The sequence below is a fragment of the Lates calcarifer genome, unplaced genomic scaffold, assembly GCF_001640805.2.
Source record: "Lates calcarifer isolate ASB-BC8 unplaced genomic scaffold, TLL_Latcal_v3 _unitig_4037_quiver_2606, whole genome shotgun sequence".
NCBI classification, from domain to species: domain Eukaryota; kingdom Metazoa; phylum Chordata; class Actinopteri; family Centropomidae; genus Lates; species Lates calcarifer.
Genome location: NW_026116665.1, coordinates 1 through 18,313, shown reverse-complemented (window position 1 = coordinate 18,313; position 18,313 = coordinate 1). Strand labels below are relative to the sequence as shown.

The 18,313-nt window shown below is 40.3% G+C and overlaps 1 protein-coding gene across 1 annotated transcript; it reads right to left on the bottom strand.

Moving 5' to 3' along the window:
• Window positions 1-12,863: 12,863 nt before the first annotated feature.
• Window positions 12,864-16,576, bottom strand: LOC108895763 (baculoviral IAP repeat-containing protein 6; the record flags this gene model as incomplete). Its single annotated transcript, XM_018694672.2, is given in 2 exon segments — window positions 12,864-14,133; window positions 16,442-16,576. Coding segments are annotated over 2 exon segments (315 nt in total), but the record flags the coding sequence as incomplete, so codon positions are not given.
• Window positions 16,577-18,313: the final 1,737 nt, after the last annotated feature.

Sequence of the window (18,313 nt, the reverse complement as noted above, 5' to 3'; positions counted from 1 at the left end):
TACAATAGTTTAGTGACAAAAAGTACACATTACATTTAACATCTGTACTCACATGTTATGCCTCAGACAAAAAACATGACTCAAACCCTGTCTAATACATAAAAAAGCTCTACATAATAGTATCACCTCTTGGAGAACTGAAAATAAATAAGCAAGTTAAAAAAAATCAATCAGCAACGTAATCCACTGAATAATGGGTAAAGAGTGTTATTGCTTTACATCCACATCAAATCTTAAAGGACAAAGCAAATTTAGAGATTTCTCTCTAAACACATTTTTTATATTAGAAAATAGTTCCTGAAAATATGTGTTTAGAGAAAATTTCTAAATTTGTTATTAAATTAAAGTCTGTAAACTCTGTATCACTGCATTGTGGAGTTCGACTGTTTCACAGTTTTCCATCAGTTTCATTCTCTGGATTTTATGGGCGGGTCTGAAACGGTGACTCGGTGGAGCCACCACTCAGCACCACTACAGCCATTATAAATGTCAGCACCTAACTGAGAGTTATTGTCGGTTATGATGGCAAGCTCAGCAAATGCATCTTCCCTGGATGTCAGAGTTTGCAGAACAGCTCAGTCGTCACCTTATTTCAACTTTCAAAGGCATCAAGGCACCACACAGATGGAGAGCTGAGGAACACCACCAACACCGTCCCTGTTTCACTCCGGTTAGTCTTGCAAACTTTCATAGGAGACAACAGGAATTCTCTGATAATCCACTGCCATTTTTGAATGAGGCCGAACTGACCATCTTCCTCCCCGGCCTTCACCCTTTTTCAGGTTGTGATGCTAGCAGTTAGAGTTAGAGTGCGCGTGGTTTCAGCACCTTCAGCAGACACGCCCCCAGCGTCTCAGAGCAGAGAGCTTACTTTGTCATGATTTTGAAACCTAATTTTATATACCTGAGATTTTTAACTGTTCAAATTCAGCTGGGATGGTTAATAACACATTTTTCTGTAGTGTGACTAACTGAGAACACCATTAGTATTACTGCTCTACATGGATTTTAAGTTACACCATTTATTGTGAAAATAGATACAGTCTCAACTTTAGACATACCACAGTCTACTTTCTGAAATCAAACACTGGGTCAGAACCTAGTAAATGTCTGAACCACTGTAAACTACTATCACTATACTTTCAGTGGAGGGTAGGTAGCTACAGCCTGCTTTAAAAGTCACTAAATGTTGCTCGATGATGTTAATGTTTTCATTAGTATATTCATGATGTAATCTCACCATATATGCGTGCCGTCTAGTGTCCTTTATCTATTTGATTATCTCCTACTGTTTTCACACATACAGTATTTTAATATAGAACAGTTCCCAGAAGCTGTTCTCATTTCAGTCAATTCCAATCTGCACTTCTAAAACACTGATTTTAAAATGTCGACAAATTCAACAGACACATGTTAAAGACAACTGCTATGCTGTGATTTTATCTATATTTACTTCTAAAATGATCACTTTGACAGAAAGTTAGAAGCTCATTCATGTTTCTGTCAGCAGCCATGTGGTCAGCTTAATGAGACACAGAGGTGTGTGTGCATGGGGAGGGAAAAAACACTGCAGTCAAGTCAGACACATTCTGGACACTGACTGAGCTCACCACAAGGGCTGATCTCACAGCGTTTGCCCTGTACCATATGTTTAATCCATCAAATATATGCAACTCATTGAGGAAAACCTGCATAACTGTTCTCTCTCTCTCTCTCTCTGTGTACATGCATGTGTGCATTAAATTATGAGTGTGCCCCTCAATATGGAAACCTATACACACTATTATTCTGAACATTTCAGGCCAGAAATGTATGAAGAAGAAAAATAAAAGTATGAAGATGTGATGTGTTCAGGTGTTTGGGGGAAAAGTGGAATACCTGCTAGATCAACACTTTTTATTTATTTCTGTTTTATTAAGAACCATAATCTTGAGAATAAAAAACATGGGCCACCATATTGCCAAAAGACCGAAAAGAGGTGAAATATGAAAGATAAAAAAATATTATCTACTTCTCCTACAATAACAAACTCCTGGACTAAACTGACTAACAGCTTTCTTGTTGGAAATGAGGGCTTCAAGTGGAGCACAACTGTCATCAAGTGTTGCGACCCTTAACCACAACACTCTCCAGCTGGTGGGTGAGCAGTGGTGGCCAGCTCACTGCCCCTCTCCTCGGCTTCCAGCTCATCTCCTCCTTTTTGTGCCAAAGCCAACAGGAGGCTCTTTCAGCTGCCTCTCCTAGCCTTTGTACTGCTTTTCTCTTATCTTGGCTCTTCAATTCAATTCAATTCAATTTTATTTGAATAGCGCCAAATAACAACAAAAGTCATCTCAAGACACTTTTCATATAGAGCAGATCTAAACCATACTCTTTAGATTATTATAATTAAAGAGAGAGACCCAGCAGATCCCACCCTGAGCAGCACTAGGCGACAGTGGCAAAGAAAAACTTCCTCTGGTCTTAGTTAGCAGATGCCACACAGACTGTGCAGGGAACCCCTGGCAGCCCACACAGGACAGTACAACATCTGGGAACTGGAGTTTCCTTCCTTACTCAACTCACATCTCCCATCCATTTGCTGACTGAGGTAGGGAAGGCTTGGTTGGGTTTTTAGATAGAGGCCATCCTCCTTCCTTAACAAAGGTAATACTGTGGCATGGATTGGCTTTGGCCTGGTGTTTGTTCCTCCTTTCCTGCTCAAAGATGTCTGTGAGTGTTAATAATACCTTGTCATGGCACCATCTATACCTGTCTTGGGTCAATGATGTCTTACAGCCTGACAAGATGTGCACTATGGTTCCTCTTCTGTGCAGCTTCACCGGGGTAGGGAGAGTGTCATAGACTGATCTGAGCAGGAAGGATATGTGGAATGGCTCAGGCCTCCACAGATTGGTCCAAGTGATCTTTCTTTTGGGGAGGTCCCGCCTTGTCCAAGCTCCTTGTGATCCCATCTCCACAGTTCATAATTCAAAAGGTGTACTTTCTTTCTCAATAGCTCTTGCTCTCCTCTCTTTGTCCTCCAGGTTCCTCACCTCTGATTATTATTACTGACATATATTACTTCACGAGGTCATCAATTCCTTACCAGCTTAATATCAGAAACCATCTGATGTCTTTCTTGAAGAAAGGTTCTTCCTGTTTCAGTTTTGTTAACTGCTGTAGTCCTCTGACTCTGATTACAGATATTCTGAATCTTTCTTTGTTCCATAGTACATATGTGTTACAAGCTCCCCCCCCCCTCTCTTATTAAAAACAGAAAACTAAGAGGCGTGTGCTGTTCCATTCTTACTGTGTTTTGGAACATTACAGACTCATTTTGACCCATTTTGCATAAGAACAAAATCAAGGTAGCGACCAAACTGTATGATAACATTGCCTGTTATGAATGTTCATTCAGGCCCATAGAGTCTCGTCTCAACAAAATTAATGTTTCAGCAAAAAGCAATACTGTAAATAAGTTGTTAAGTAGTTGTTTTGGAGGTCTGAACAATTTCTTTATTTCTATACTTTTCAGAAATTAAAAGGTTTTAAGGTCAGCTGTAACAATAAAAAAGAAAAGAGGATACCTTCTGAACTCAAACAATATTCAAACAATATAGGCTTGTGTGTAAGCTAATATTCATAGGTAAGTAATTCTCATCACTCTCTTATTCACACCACTCAGGTGTCTCCTTCTTTGGGTGACAAAAGCAGGTGTGTTTTCTCATTGTGGAGGATGCTCATCTTGCAAGGATTATACTGAAATACGCAGCGGGTTCCTTTTCTGATGAACACTCTTCTGATCACACTAAATTCAAACTGCTGTCGCATTGTCTCAGCTGAGGAGTCCTGGGTGGAGAAGAGCTTTTTGTGGAGCAGAAAAGAATGGTTAATTATTAATCACCACATCTTACAATCTGTATTCAATTTGTGCTGCTGCACATGCATCTGTGCAGCCAAGACCCAAACATGCTAATGCCATTAGTGTCCATGAAGCAGTTGCACAAAAATGTTTGTGAGCCTTTTGGATTTGCCTGGGTGATAAGATGATCTGATCTTCATCCCTTGGGTTTAGTAGCTGGTGGAGCTTCCTTCGACAGAAATATGTCTGTTTCTCTTGATGTCATTCTATGGGCTCTGATTCCGAAAGGCAGATATTCAAAACACCATCCACTATATAGTCATCTTAGCTTGGTGCCCATTTCTACAGTAGTCACAGAACTAGATCAACAGTTTGTCTAACCATAGACTGATCTCTCTGAGAGTACCCTCTCCAGCTTTATACAAATTAGCAATTGTTGATTTTAGGTCTTCTGTCTTTTTGCGTCATGACATGTTTCATATCAGCAGATGTTTCTTGTGAAGAGCGAGCACAAATGAATGTTTGAAGTGTTTTTTAAACCACCAAGATTATCTGGTTTCATTGATTGGTTTACTAACTCCTGACTCCAGTTAGCTTGTGTTGATGTTGAAACTGTGAATGTTTACATTATGTATTTATTACGGCCAGGGAGGTTAGTAATTGTAACCTAGATGGAGATCTGATCATATTTTAAGACACATTTCTATAAGAGTACAGGTATTTCTGAAGGATTCACTTACTTTTTTGTTACCGTACATATTTCACTATATTTCTATATACTATATTATATTCATCATTATATTTGTAACATGTAAACTAACCCAAAAGTATCTTTCTGTCGTATATATTCAGCTTTGGAAATGTGGTTTTGAAAAGCCCAGCAGCTCTGCAGTCTTGGTGATGCTTAAACCATCCTCCTGGCATGCATGATACAAGGTTGTTCAGATCACACTCTAAGCTCCTACTCTTTTAGCTGTTCACATGCAAGTGTAACAATGAGGTTGTTGCATGCAGTTGTTTATGAAGTGACACACATGCAAAAGGAAAGCAAGACCTCACTCCTGCAGGGTAGAATTTCTTCTCTGGTCACTGAGTCATCTCTTTACGAGTGAAACATGAAACCGTGTCGGTGTGGTGGAACTGCTGGCTGCTGCAGATGAGCAACTGGATGATTCAGGTTAACCATGTTTCAACAATGGTGGTTTCACCTAAGGACCCAGAGTGGTTCATGTAGGTGCCACTGGCAAGATCAACTTTTAATTTGCACTTTGGTTCATGACAGAATACCAAGAAAATTAATGACATTCCTGTCTCAGTCTCAGCTGTACATTGATCATGGTATTTTAAACCTAATTATCATCAGCATATCATCACTCCCTAAAGGTTGAAATCACTGATCTCCACAGTGGTTTCCAGCAAGAACTTTCCTTCAGCTCACAGCTTCTGGAAGAACCCTTTTCAACATGAGTGAGTCCTCGGGCACCTTGAAGGGTTCCTAGAGGAACGCAGTTCCTAAAAGGGTTCTTTTAAGAACCCTGGACTTTGCAGGGTTAATGACCCCTTGTACTCAAAGAAAGCTCCTGGAAGAACTGAGGTTTCTATGCACTGCTACTGCAGTGTTTCATTGATACACTGTTTAGTTAATAAACTAAAATAATGGTTAGTGATTTATCAAAAAACAGTATTATTATAGGTTATTATTTAACCATGTTATTTGTTATATTGCAGGTATTGTGATTGAGATTTTTTTAAATCTTTGTTTGAAACTGGATGTTTCTTTTTATGAAGTAAATGCTTTGAAAGGAGATTTATAAAATCGTTAGGCATCCCTGTCACACTGGGCAGCAGGTGTATTATTCACAGAAATAAACAGAGTGGCAATGAAGAACTCATCTCCAGTCGTGTTTCTGTTTGAAGACAGTCATAACTCTGCCTGCAGTGTTGCCAACTCCTCGGTATGGAAAGTAGCTATTGGCTGTCCTAAAAGTCGCTAGAAGTTGCTAAATGACATCATCACCTGATTTGCAACCCTCTTCTTTTATCTGGGATTGGGACCGGCAAAGTGACCCAAAAGAGACAGTCTAGCAGAGTTACTTAGGTTTTTGTTTGTCTGTTTTTGTTCAGTTTTGTTTGTTTCAGTTTGGTTTAGTTTCTAACCTTATGTTCTACCTAGGAGCCTACAACAAGTCACAGTAAAAACTTTTTGCCATAACTATAACATTTTTAACATTTTTTAACTTGACAACATCAACATCTAAATGGACCAAAAAGAGACAATAGAAAAAAACTGTCAATGGCAATGTGAGAAAAAGATTGTAACTAGTTTGGCCCTAATTCAGGTTCGTTGTTTGTTTTTTTCAGAGCCCCCTCCACAACACATGCTGTGCTGGTTCACAGAAAGAATGGGTCATCTTCATTTTGGTCAAGGCTTTCTATGGCAGATTCAACAACTAAGGGAGCTGACTTAAATGAGTAAGCAGCTGATGTGCCAAAAAGCTGCAAAACATTATCGGCAGCTTGTGCTCATAGCAAGCCTCACCAGACAACTTCAGACTATACTGAACATACAGGATGGAGTTAAGGGTCTGCAAGGACATCTGATTTCTAAGTTTGCTTTTTACTGAGACGGATGGCACACCATTGCTGGACAATCTTGTCTGTCTCTACAGCAGAGCAGCCAAGGAGCTTGGCTATTTCTTCTACTTCTCCCAGGCTCTTGCTCTAGAATTTCCTCTACACTGAAAACTGATATGTACTGTAATGCTTCAGTGCTCTCCAGCAGTCTCACCCTCAGATGGTTAGTGAGAGATGGGGAAGGCTACACACCATTTTCGGACATTGTTCTTCTCAGGCGCAAGGTGGAGCTCAGCTACCTTTGACTCAAAAAGGTAACCAAGGTATGGTTTTTGGGACTGATGTATCCATCATTTGGCTCTTTGAGTACATCAGTATTTGCCAGTGGATTCAGCATCCTGCTGCTCACAGACTTTATCAGGCTAACCAAGCTGTCAAGACGTTTAAGAGGATTTATCTCTCAAAAGCCTTGAGGGCCAAATGTACCTCACCCAGCACTGATGTTTTGAGGATCACTGTACATGGAGTATAAAACCTCAGCCATGTAGCAGTGTTCACTGGACTTGGTGAATGCGAAATGCAGTTTAAGCACCTCCCACTGGTCCAAACCGTGTAAAACCTCTGGTTCAAAAGCCAACATGTGGCACACACCTTCGTTATTTGTTAGGGTTTCTTTCCAGCTTAGGCTATAGATTGGGCATCTCCTCCCTCCATCTCAACCATCCCCAAATATTGAGACAATTGTGTGTCTGGTGTCACTAAAGTACCTTATCACAACCCCCAGGTACTTAGAAACACATCTGTGGACTCATTGAGGAGGAGGCTGAGTGAGCAGCAGCAGTGGAGTCTGAGAAAGCAACTTTACATGCTTCCCCAATGTGATCACATGCCAGCATGGAACAGTGTTCAGCAATAGCTAATGCTATGGTGGCTTCAGCCTTTTTTGCAGAGTAATTTTTTTTCTCATTAATGCCAGCTGGCGAAGATTGACATCTGATAGGGGTCTCGTTTGTTGGCACCATAAAATGGCTCCATAGCGACCCCTTGGGCATACTTAAAACCCCCTTGCCATTGGGCTTAGTTTGTCCAAAATTCAGAAGGAAATTCGGAGGCATGATGTAACATGCCAAGACAGACCAAAAAGTCTCTTGAGAGCATGGCCTCAAACCTACAGGAAGTTGGCCATTATAATTTTAATTTGAAAATTTTGGTAATTTTTGGCCATTTTTTGGCATTTGGGGATGTTGTATTTGATCAAACTCCTCCTACAGTTTTTATCATATTGACCTCAAACTTGGTCAGGATACTCTCAAGGCCTTTGTGATTACAAGTTATTAAAAGATTTTGTTTGCGTTGAAGGGGGTGGCCATGGCGGCACCTCAAATTTCAATGCCTTGCCATGAAACAGGAAGTTGCGTTTAAGTTGCTGTAACTCAGCCATACTTTGTTCAATCTGCCCCAAATTTCACAGTGTTGTTAAGGGTCCCAACAGGAACACACCTATATCATATGTCAATATTCATAAAAAGTTATAGCACCACCTATTGGCAATAGACTTTGACTTCCTGTTACAAGCAGGTTGACATGATCCACTTCAGATTTGGTCAGGAAAGCCTTAAGGAAGTGGCTGTAACTCACACAAAAGTTGTCTGATCTGCCCCAAACATGATGTGTTTGATAAGAGTCCTGCCCTGAACACATCTACATGAGTCTTGCTTATGGAAGTGGCAAAATGGTTCCATAGTGCCCCCTTGGATATATTCAAAACCTCTTTGCCATTGGGCTTAGTTTGTCTGAGGTGAACAAAATTTGTTTTTGTTGTCTCATTATCTGTGGCGCCGTGGCGAATTTCGATGCTTCACCATTAAACAGGAAGTTGTTTTAACTCCCACATGCAGTTGCATTTGTTTGTGTTGCTTGTTACAGTTAAGTCACATGAATGCAGACGGAGCTAACTGTTAGTAGAGCTGATATGTGTAACTTCATGAAGACAACACTTCTTCCATGTGGGTTTTCTCAGCAGATAATTATGGAGGTCCAGAATGGCTGTCGTTATATTTTCAGGACATTGTCTCAAAAGTTAAATATCTCGTTATGTTGATAACTAGGCTTGATTTGTCATGATAACAGGCTAACTAACACATAATCTTGAGAAGACCAAAGGGTCTAATTTCTTTGAATTATTTCCATTTATTAGTTATTCTCATGAAGTTACTGTTGAAAACATTCAAAGTATTTTAATTCAGTATTTTTCCCCAGCAGCCTGAACAAGACCCCACACAAACAACAGTGATAGCTGGAAACCTGTTTGGAGAATGCAGCATTGCTGTCCATCTGGATGTCAGGGACCTGCTTGTAGAAGAACCTGCTGACATCACCATGGTTATGGGGACAGTTACAGGTGTCTCCTTCCCTGTCAGCCTTAAGTGTGTGAAACTCATACAGTTTGCATCACTGTTCCTACAGACTTGCTGGGCATTCAGGAGGAGAGTATCAAACTCGCTGTTCTGTGACTGTTGAATTGAAAAAGTCTAAAGTGAGGGGTCATGTTGGCAAAGAGCATCATCATGTTTTCCATTATAATGCAGACTTGTTCTGTGTTTTTCAGTTTCTCTTTTAATGTAAAGCACTAATTGCTGAGTACTTAAAATTTTAATTAAAATGTGCTAAAAAATTATTATTAAAATAATTATTTTAGAGGTCAACGTAATAAGGTCAAAGTAATTCTGGTGCGTCTTATTGAGGTCTTTGTGGTTCCCAAACATAGATTTTGTTGAGTAATCTGTTTATTGTTTGTTGATGAACTGAACTGAACTCATAATGTTATCTATAAAATGTAAAAATGTCTTTGGATTATTTCCTGATAAGCAGCTAAAAAAAAAAAAACCAAGGGTTTAATTTTCTAGCCATTCTAGTCTAGTCATCACAGCCAGCATTTATTTATTATTATCATTTGTGAATCTAATGTATTTGTACTACCCTACTGCACTATCAAAATTATAAGTGTGTTGGATGTGAATGTGAGAGTGCCAGTAAACGTCATAAAATGATTTTGAAATTTAAAGTAATTTTAGTACTGCTTTTACAAATTGTTATCTTCTTTGTGTCTATTTATGTATATGTTAATTTATTTTGTAAAATGTTTTAATTATTTATGCCTTTATAATGTTTATTATTAATCTGACACCTCATTACTGTATCCTTATAGAAAAATAAATCACTGAATGAATCCTCAATCCTCATATTAAATTTGATTTGGTATTGTAATTTTTTGGTACAGTAGTAGTAGCAGTAGTGGTAGTAGTAGTGGTAGTTATAGGCCTCAAAGTACTCCAAAATAAGCTAGGAAATGGTGCTTTGAGGCACCCAGAGTGGTTCAAGACCATGCTGGAAAAAAGGGTTCCTCAAGGAACCTGATAAACTATCCTAAGATCCTCAGAGAACTGATGTGTTTAAAAGGCTCCTGGAGGTTCCGCCAGTGTGGCAAACTGAGGAACCCTAACAGGAGCCTCGAGTATCCTTTAATTTTAACTGCAGTTAACCCTGCAGGGTTTGCTTCGTATGCTGTGTGAATCACTCTTTTGGATGGGTCAGACTTTCAGACCGAATACAGGAAGGTGCTGCAGGCTCGTCACCCATTAAACAATATAAGAAGTAAAATAAGAGAACAGGTGTAAAGGAGCCGTGGCAGCACAAGGGGGACCTCAGTGGAATTTAGTACAACAAAAAAATCAAGTCAACATGAAAAAAAGCATTGAAATGCTGAGACTTGTATGTTATTTTCTGAGATGATGAGGTGAGCTGACCACACGTTGACACCAGACGCACACCTGTCTCATTAACCAATCAATGTCAAGTATAGGGAGACGCAGAACATACTAATGTACAGTGCCTGAGTAAATGTACTTTGTTACATTCTCTGTTTAGATGCTTTTTTGGAATGTTTGTTTCATCCAGGTCTTTCCACTTTGACAGGACGACAGTGCTCAAGTTCAGTCTCAGTACATTTTCCCCTGTTGTCTCCGTCTCATTTAGGATGATCTTTGGCCTCAACCAAATCCAGGTTTTCCAGTGATACTAGAGGCATTGCTTTATGAACAGCAGTACAAACATTCATTGTCCTCAGAAGATGAATCCTGACCACTGACTCTTCAAGACAATTCTTATCCATTAAAACATCTCAATATCTTCTGGACGCTAATGTTTGATAATGTCTCTTTTGCCATGTAAGCAACCTCATGTTGACACAGATGTTTAAAAATGATATTTTTCTTGGTTGTTGTCATGATTTTAGCAAATAAGCATTCAGGCAAATTTACATTGCTTCCTGTTCCAGTCACATTTAAAACTGTTGTATATCTCAAGGAGTGAAGTGAGTGATTGACTTTCACTATAAACAGCAGGAAATTGATCTTGGTCCTGCTCAGACTTGGACTTGTCATGTACTGAACTAGGTTCTCTGTGATGTTTCTGACCTCCATTGGCACTGTGGTTTTTTCCCCCTATAAATGCACATGCAGGTGACACAATATTCATTCCTGCCAGTGGTTTCACAGTATTTCACTGGTCAGCAGCTGGAAACAATGCAACAACAAAGGCAGGGAAGAGGATGGCTGCTGGCCAATACACATGGATGTAAACAATGAGGATTTAAAATACTAAATCAGCTTTGTAAATTGTTTATAGGTAAGGAAATGCATTCATATGCATATTTGTTAGACCTCAGATACATATCTGGTGAGCAACACTTAATGTAAACATAACTCTTATTTGTTTGCATGAAAACTCCATAGGGCACCTTTAAGTAGTCCTGACCACAGGAATGATGTGTTTCACTTTTGGACCATGTCACCTGCAGATATTTTCACATGCACTTGAGAAAGTGTAAGTTACTGTAATAAGAATAAGTGATGATCATAATATGACACCAGGGGAGAAAGTTACGTACGAGGTCATGTCATGACAACTGAATAAACTTTATCCACTGCAAGGTGCTGTTGAACACACCAGAAAATGCTAGAAGTCAACCTAAGTTATCATTTTCAACAGACTGCTCAGGAGATTAGATCACCGTCAGTCTCCCAGTTTAGATGTTGTTAGATGTACTGTGTGACAGTTATGTATGAAGCATACTGCAGGAATGTATATTACATCTGGAGGTGTCAGAAAAGTGACCAGAGGGGCAAATGGCTTCATAGCAATGTTGCTTTTTGATCCTTCAGTGTGGGCTCTTCCTATCATTGTGAAGCAGAATTCACCAAACGTTAAGACTTGGTCACCCATTCATTATAATTAACATAATACATGAACAAGTTTATAAAAGAACCTGTGACCAGCTCAGCTGCCTCAGTTTTGGCAGTTCTGTGTAATGGTTCCATATGAAAAGGAACTACCTGAACAAGTGTGAAGCCAGATTGTGAGATGGAGAGGATACAAGAGCATCAGAGCAGCAGTGGTTAGGATGTACAGGAGGAGCCATACTACCAATAACAAGAGGGAGCAGCGGCCGTTCTCGAAAAACGACAGCACATACAATTCACAATTTATCCAACCTTACATTGAAAAACAGTTAAGTGCTTCTGACTTGGCACAAAAATTATCTGTGGAAATTGGTGCAAAGTACATTGGCTGACGGCGTCCAAGAAGAAAACCGCAGCTCACAGCACAACACACAACTGCAGATTAAACTTGAGACCATGAAAAGAAGCCTGATGAATGCTGGCAGAGAGGATGCACAGTTTGCAGTGCCACAGCAAAGGGTTTGAAGACTTTTGTTAAATAAGACATTTCAGTTTTTGTTTATTAATAATTTTGTAAACAAAAAAAACAAACAAACAAAAAAAAAACTAATCATGTTTTTACTTTTAAATAAGTTTGGTCCCTGAACCTTTCATCATTCACTTGTCCTGTAATTTTAGTAAAAGACCAAATATCTGCAAAACCATTGTTAATGTACTGACACTCTACTCTTAGTCTTGTTGAGTGTTTGAAATATTAATACAGAAAGTTCTTAAAAAAAAACAACACTGATGCTTAATTGGTCCGGAATACTGGTACGACAGAGAACTACTAAAGATACGAGGCAACATTTTTAACTTGAACAACTGAATTTCAGATGTTTTCTGAGGTTGTCAAAAGGCATTCTGAACCAAGAGTAATTTTCTTACTGAAGCAGCAGAACAAACAGATAAATACACCTGAAAAAAAAAGAACCTCAGTACTTTGATAAAATGGATGGATATGGACGATGTGTGTTTTTTCTTACAGCCTCCCCATGAGACCAGTGACACTGACAAGTCATCATTACAACAGCAACAACATGTTTTGTGACTGAACTCGTTGCTCAGGTGTTGGCTGTTGCTGTCTCTTCATCACTTCCCTTTTCTCAGGTGAGAAAGCTGACATCCTGTGAAATGCAGAAAGAAGCATCCGCACAATCAATCCATACTTTCAAGCTCCATTTAATGTCCTAGCAAAAGGAGTATGTGACTGTTCTAAGGAGTGAGCAAAATAGAAAGTGCATTTTTTTGTTCACTGGAGTTCAACATAATAAAAAAAAAGATTAAAGCAGTTTTTATGTCAGACGGAGCAGAATTATTAATTTTGTAGAAATAGCAAAGAAATCAGTAAAGGTACTCTGTTGGAGTATTTGGTGGTATGGTGTAGATCAAAGGCACATCACAGCTTTGTATCTCACTGGGGATTGTTGCACACGCACAGAAAACACACATACACATGCACAAGCCTTCAAAATACATTTCTGATGTGGCTCTGACACACAGTCTCACGATCTACAGTCATGTTGATGGAAAACGCTCATGGAGAAGTTCTGAGAGGCAAGAGATGTTTATCCAGAGCATGGTGCTTTTTAATTTGGAGCCTGTGAAAGGGATAACATAACATTAAGAATGTCCATGTCAGCCTTTATTCAAGTGGATATGATCCTTGAGAAATTAGATGAAGCAACGGATGACCAGAGGGGCTTTTATCTCAGAATCTATTACGTGTGTTTTCTTTTTCTCACTCTTTTTTTTTTTTTTTAAATAGTATCCTTAAAGAATGACCAGTCTATCCTTGGTTACAACTGTTGTCACTCTAACAGTCAAAAAGAAAAAAAAGGAAATTAACATTCAGTAAACATTCTTCTCTAAAGGTAGTTTCCCTTATATAATCTGTAATTTTCCTCTTCCATTATGTATACATAAACAAGTTTAATAACATACCAATCAGTGGTTATTTCACAATTGGAAAAAGCACAAAATGTTTACACTCTTTTACAGGTAAATAAAAGTTTTTGTCGACTGTTTTCAATAAGGGTGTAGCATAGTTCAGAGTTCGTCTCATCGTGTTCAGATTCCCCACGTCCTCTCATTCTCTGCTTTTCTGCCATCTTTACATACAAATATTGACAAAGTGGTGGCTTGTGCTCTGAAGCCATCGAGTCTTTTCAAGAGTGATAATCATAACGAGGAGGGGAGGAGGGTTGGAGATGCTGGGAGGTGGTGGGAAAGGAGCAGGGGGGTGGGGGTGGTGACTCATAGCTGGCCCTCGCTGCAGTTGCCGTCCTGACTGCTGCCGGGCTTCTCTGCGTCCTGACTGGGCAGCTCTTTGAGGATGAGGGCGGCGCTCTTCTCTGAGAACTCGTCACCATCGGGCTCCAGACCGTCAGGGCAGAGCAGCTTCAGAAACTCCTCTCTCAGCTGAGCCGTGTGTCTCTGCAGGGAGAACACACACACACACACACACACACACACACACACACACATGGTCAGACTTAACATTGGATGAAATATCAAAAGAATACATCACATTTTTCAGTTTTAGATATTATCAACGTGTCCAACTTCTCTGTTAAAAAACAAGTGTGTCTGATTCTCTGTGTTCTCTGACGTGCCTACCCTGCCTATGGCTCCAAGACCATTGGTTCCTGGTGAAGTTGTAAATCTTTAAAAACATTTCACAAACACACAGTTTCATACAGCCAGTTGTATTCCTCCACTAACCAGTCAGGCTGCAGGACATATGGTCACAGAGTTATGATGCTGACTAATGGACAAAACAGTGCATTGGCAGAACATTATGATGTCACAGTGAAGCTAAAATTTGACCTATGACCACCAAAATTGATTCAGGTCATCCTTGAGTCCCAGTGAACATTTGTGCCGGACGACATGACAAAACATGACGTCTCCTGCTGCTGCAGAGACATAAAAAGCTCAGTGACAGAAACACTCTGTGGTTTGACTCAGACAGATACGAGTGCATTTCCTACAAACAAACTACATTCGGTGCTGTGGTGAGTAGTTGGAGCAGCAGGGTGGTGTCTGCTGGACTGTGTGTTCACCCACTGCAGGTACGACTGAACTGTTAGGGGGACGGAGGTGAAAATTTCAATTCTGGTTTATTACTAGAAACCTGCCAAACTAAAGACTTATGCTAATGAGCAAATGCTGCTAGTAAAACCTGCAAAACTAACACAACATTTTAGCTGTGAAACATCAACCTGTTAGCAAGCTGATGTTAACGTAGCACAAACCACCGGCGTGCCTGGTGGTTTGTGCTACGTTAACATCAGCTTGACATGGTGTGATTCTCAACACATGTTCTACCCACATCAGAGCCATTCATATGTGATGACTTTGCTCTGTTAGCAGAGACTTCTTCACTGATAAACTACACAACTACAGTGGATGGACAGTGGAGGAGTATATTCAGAGGATATTCCTTTGATGGGCATTTTATGTTTCCACACATTGGCTGTCTGGCTCTCAATGAAGACCAAACTTAAGATACTAAGGCCACCTCCTGCAAATACTGTATAGGTATGTAACAATAATACTGCTCATAAAGTCACATATTTAAAAAAGGCAGCTCTGCTGGAACACAGTGCAAAACAAGGAAAATGAAACATTTCTTTACTTTCAAATATTGAAGCTAACTGACAGGAATCCAGAGTCCTGTCAGTGGCCTGCAACTGTGTGACAACAGCTGGCTGTGCTCAGGCCTCTTATCAGTGGCACTGAATTATTTACAGTGGGGATTAATTGTGCGGTATTTACTGCCAGAGGGAGAGGAGAGCAGCCAGAGAGACACTCACAAGTCCCTGTTACACAGCCCTTTTCACAGCAGGAATACTGTGCTGTTTGTCTGTATCACCCCACCTCTAAGGTAGTCACAGAGGCAGATGATGTCAGTAAAAAAGCAGAGCTGGAACGTCTGAGTTATATGTCACGGATCTGATTCTGTCATGCTGTATGAAACCTCACAGCGGGTCGGCATTAAACTGCCTTTATGTGCTACAGGCGGCTAAATGAGAGAATTTTTAACGCTAATATTGCCAATGTTGCGTGATCTCTGTAAAAGGGACTGATGTTTGTGGGAGCAGGTTATTGTGCGCATATGTATCAGTGTATGTTATGAGCTTCCACTCCCAGGGCGAAGCTGGCTGGTGGTCTGTTGAGGACCGTTCCGCCAATTCACTGTTTACTAGCACGACATGAGTGCTGTGTTTACAGGCACTGAGGTAACCTGTTTACTGCCAGCTCTCTGTATAAACCTTTGTGAAGTGAACATGTTTTAAACAGCAGTGAAGCAGATTCAGAGTCTCGTCTGACAAGATAAATAAAAATCTAACCACACGAGGGAAATATGCCCATGACTCTAAACAAAGCCTCTCAAGTAATGACATCTACCACCGTTCAGTTCACCATTTCAACAAGACACAAAATATCACACAATGCAATTCAGCATTCCAAGTTAATGTATTTTCTCCAGTAGAATCAGTTCAGTTTATTAATCAAACTTGATGCTGAAGCTCAATAAAAAATATTCACCCATTCTTTAAAAAGTCTGTTCAATGTGTATCAAAAGAACGTTTTAAATGCAACACAGATGATTCCCCTCTGCAGGTGTGTTACAGTGGTAGTAGTAGTTTGTAAAGCAGTCAGAGTCAGAGGGAGGCTCTGAACAGCAGTGCTGAGCAGTGCTCACTGTTGTACATTTTCACTGAAGTCAGTACATTACCTTTAGTGCAGCAGCATGGTGCGACATTGTGCGGCCGACCCTCTTGTCACTGCTGTACTGCTGGATGTCAGCGATCCACTCCTCACACTGGGACATGATCTCTGTTCGCTTCAAGTAGAAATGTTTGTGGATCACCTGCAAACACACAACACAACAGTGGTCAACCAGAGGTCAACAGAGAACACAGTAATCCTTCTATCGCACCAGAATTGAACACAAAAAGAATTACATGTAGTGTGGGTGACATATTCATAGTCCAATGACCCTGTGTAGCTCATCTACTTACAGCACATTTTTATTTATTTTATTTGGTGGATAAATAGAGGAAAACAGAGGATATAGATTATGTTGATTATAGATGGGATTACAGCAAACGATACTGACCAGCAAAGTTGTGTAAAAAATGAGTGCTGGTCCCAAGAATTCATGACTCCATGCAGTTTCTGATAAGTTTTGAGATCAGTCAGCATCTGTGTCACACTCTCATGAAAACCATGTTGGTACATTGGCTGTTTGTGTCAGATGAACACAAAGTACAGAAACGGTCAAACAAGGTGAACGTCATGTTCAATCTGAACGCACCATGAGTTCAGTTATTGATCTTCATATTATATGTTGTATATTAATAAGGCCCAAAGCATCAAATGTAAGTATGGAATTCTGGATGTTAAACTGATTCAGTTTCACAAACTTTTGACCTGAAACTTTTAAATCAATGTATGCATGAACTCTGATTTCTGCCTCTGCTCAGTCGTTCACTAAAGACATGGCAGCAGTTTAACATGACTCTGTGTGGCTCTGTGTGGGGATGTTCATCAGTTGATCCAACTCCTTGGTCCAGACTGAAATATTTCAAGAATTAGATGGATTGCCATGAAATTTGCTACAAATATTCATAATGACCAAACGGTTGTTATCAGTTATTATAGTTTCAAAATGCCCACATTTGGGCAGATGATATTCCAGATCTTGTCAATTTAACATAAATGTAACATCTGGAAGCTGTTTTTCATGAGCTGTGCAGGAGTCTTGCTGATGCTGGATCTTCTGTCCAGTACTCTGTCTTCTACAACCGAGTCCCTGCTTTCCTGCCCCTCCAGTCAACTTCCTAGCAACAGTCACCAGGGCCGAGTCATCAGTATGCAGCAAGTGCTGTGGCGGATGTGTCTGTAGGTGCTGCTCTGCTGGTGGAGGGAGTGAATTAGTTATTATGGTGGCTGCTGATTTGCTCCTTACCCAGAGAGGAGAGGCAAAGAGGCCACAGGGAGGGTTTGGGGATTGCTCTAATCTCTCTCTTCCTTCTACATCTCCCTCTGCACACTCCATCTCATCTTCTTTGTCTTCACTTTCCATCTTCCTGTCTTTTGCTCTTCCTACCCAACTCCCCCATACCCCCAGCTGCTTAAGTTACATCCAGGGAACTGGATGATAGTCCCCAGCTCAGAGGAAATGTTTCAAGGTCACAGATGTGTGGTAAACATGGTGGGAACAGCTGTTACTGAGGCTTTCTTGAAGCAGAGACAAGGAACAGGAATCAAATCACAGAGCCCATATAGAAACCATGATAAGAAAGATGAAGACAGACGCACATGCCTGACATTATGCATAGACATGCTCAGATGTGTGGGTGGTTTAAATGGGTCATTTTCCAAGGGCTTTATGTGGCAATGACCAGCAGCTGTTTGACTTCTGGTATTTGGACATGGCCATTGATCAAAGTGTGGAGGGAAGCTCTATGTGCAAACCGTCTCTGATCATGAGGCAAATGTGGGATTAGGGCGTCATGACAAATGACCTTTCAGAAAATGCATGTCTTTATGCAAGTACACACACACACACACAGGTACAGAAGGAATGTACACACTGGTACAT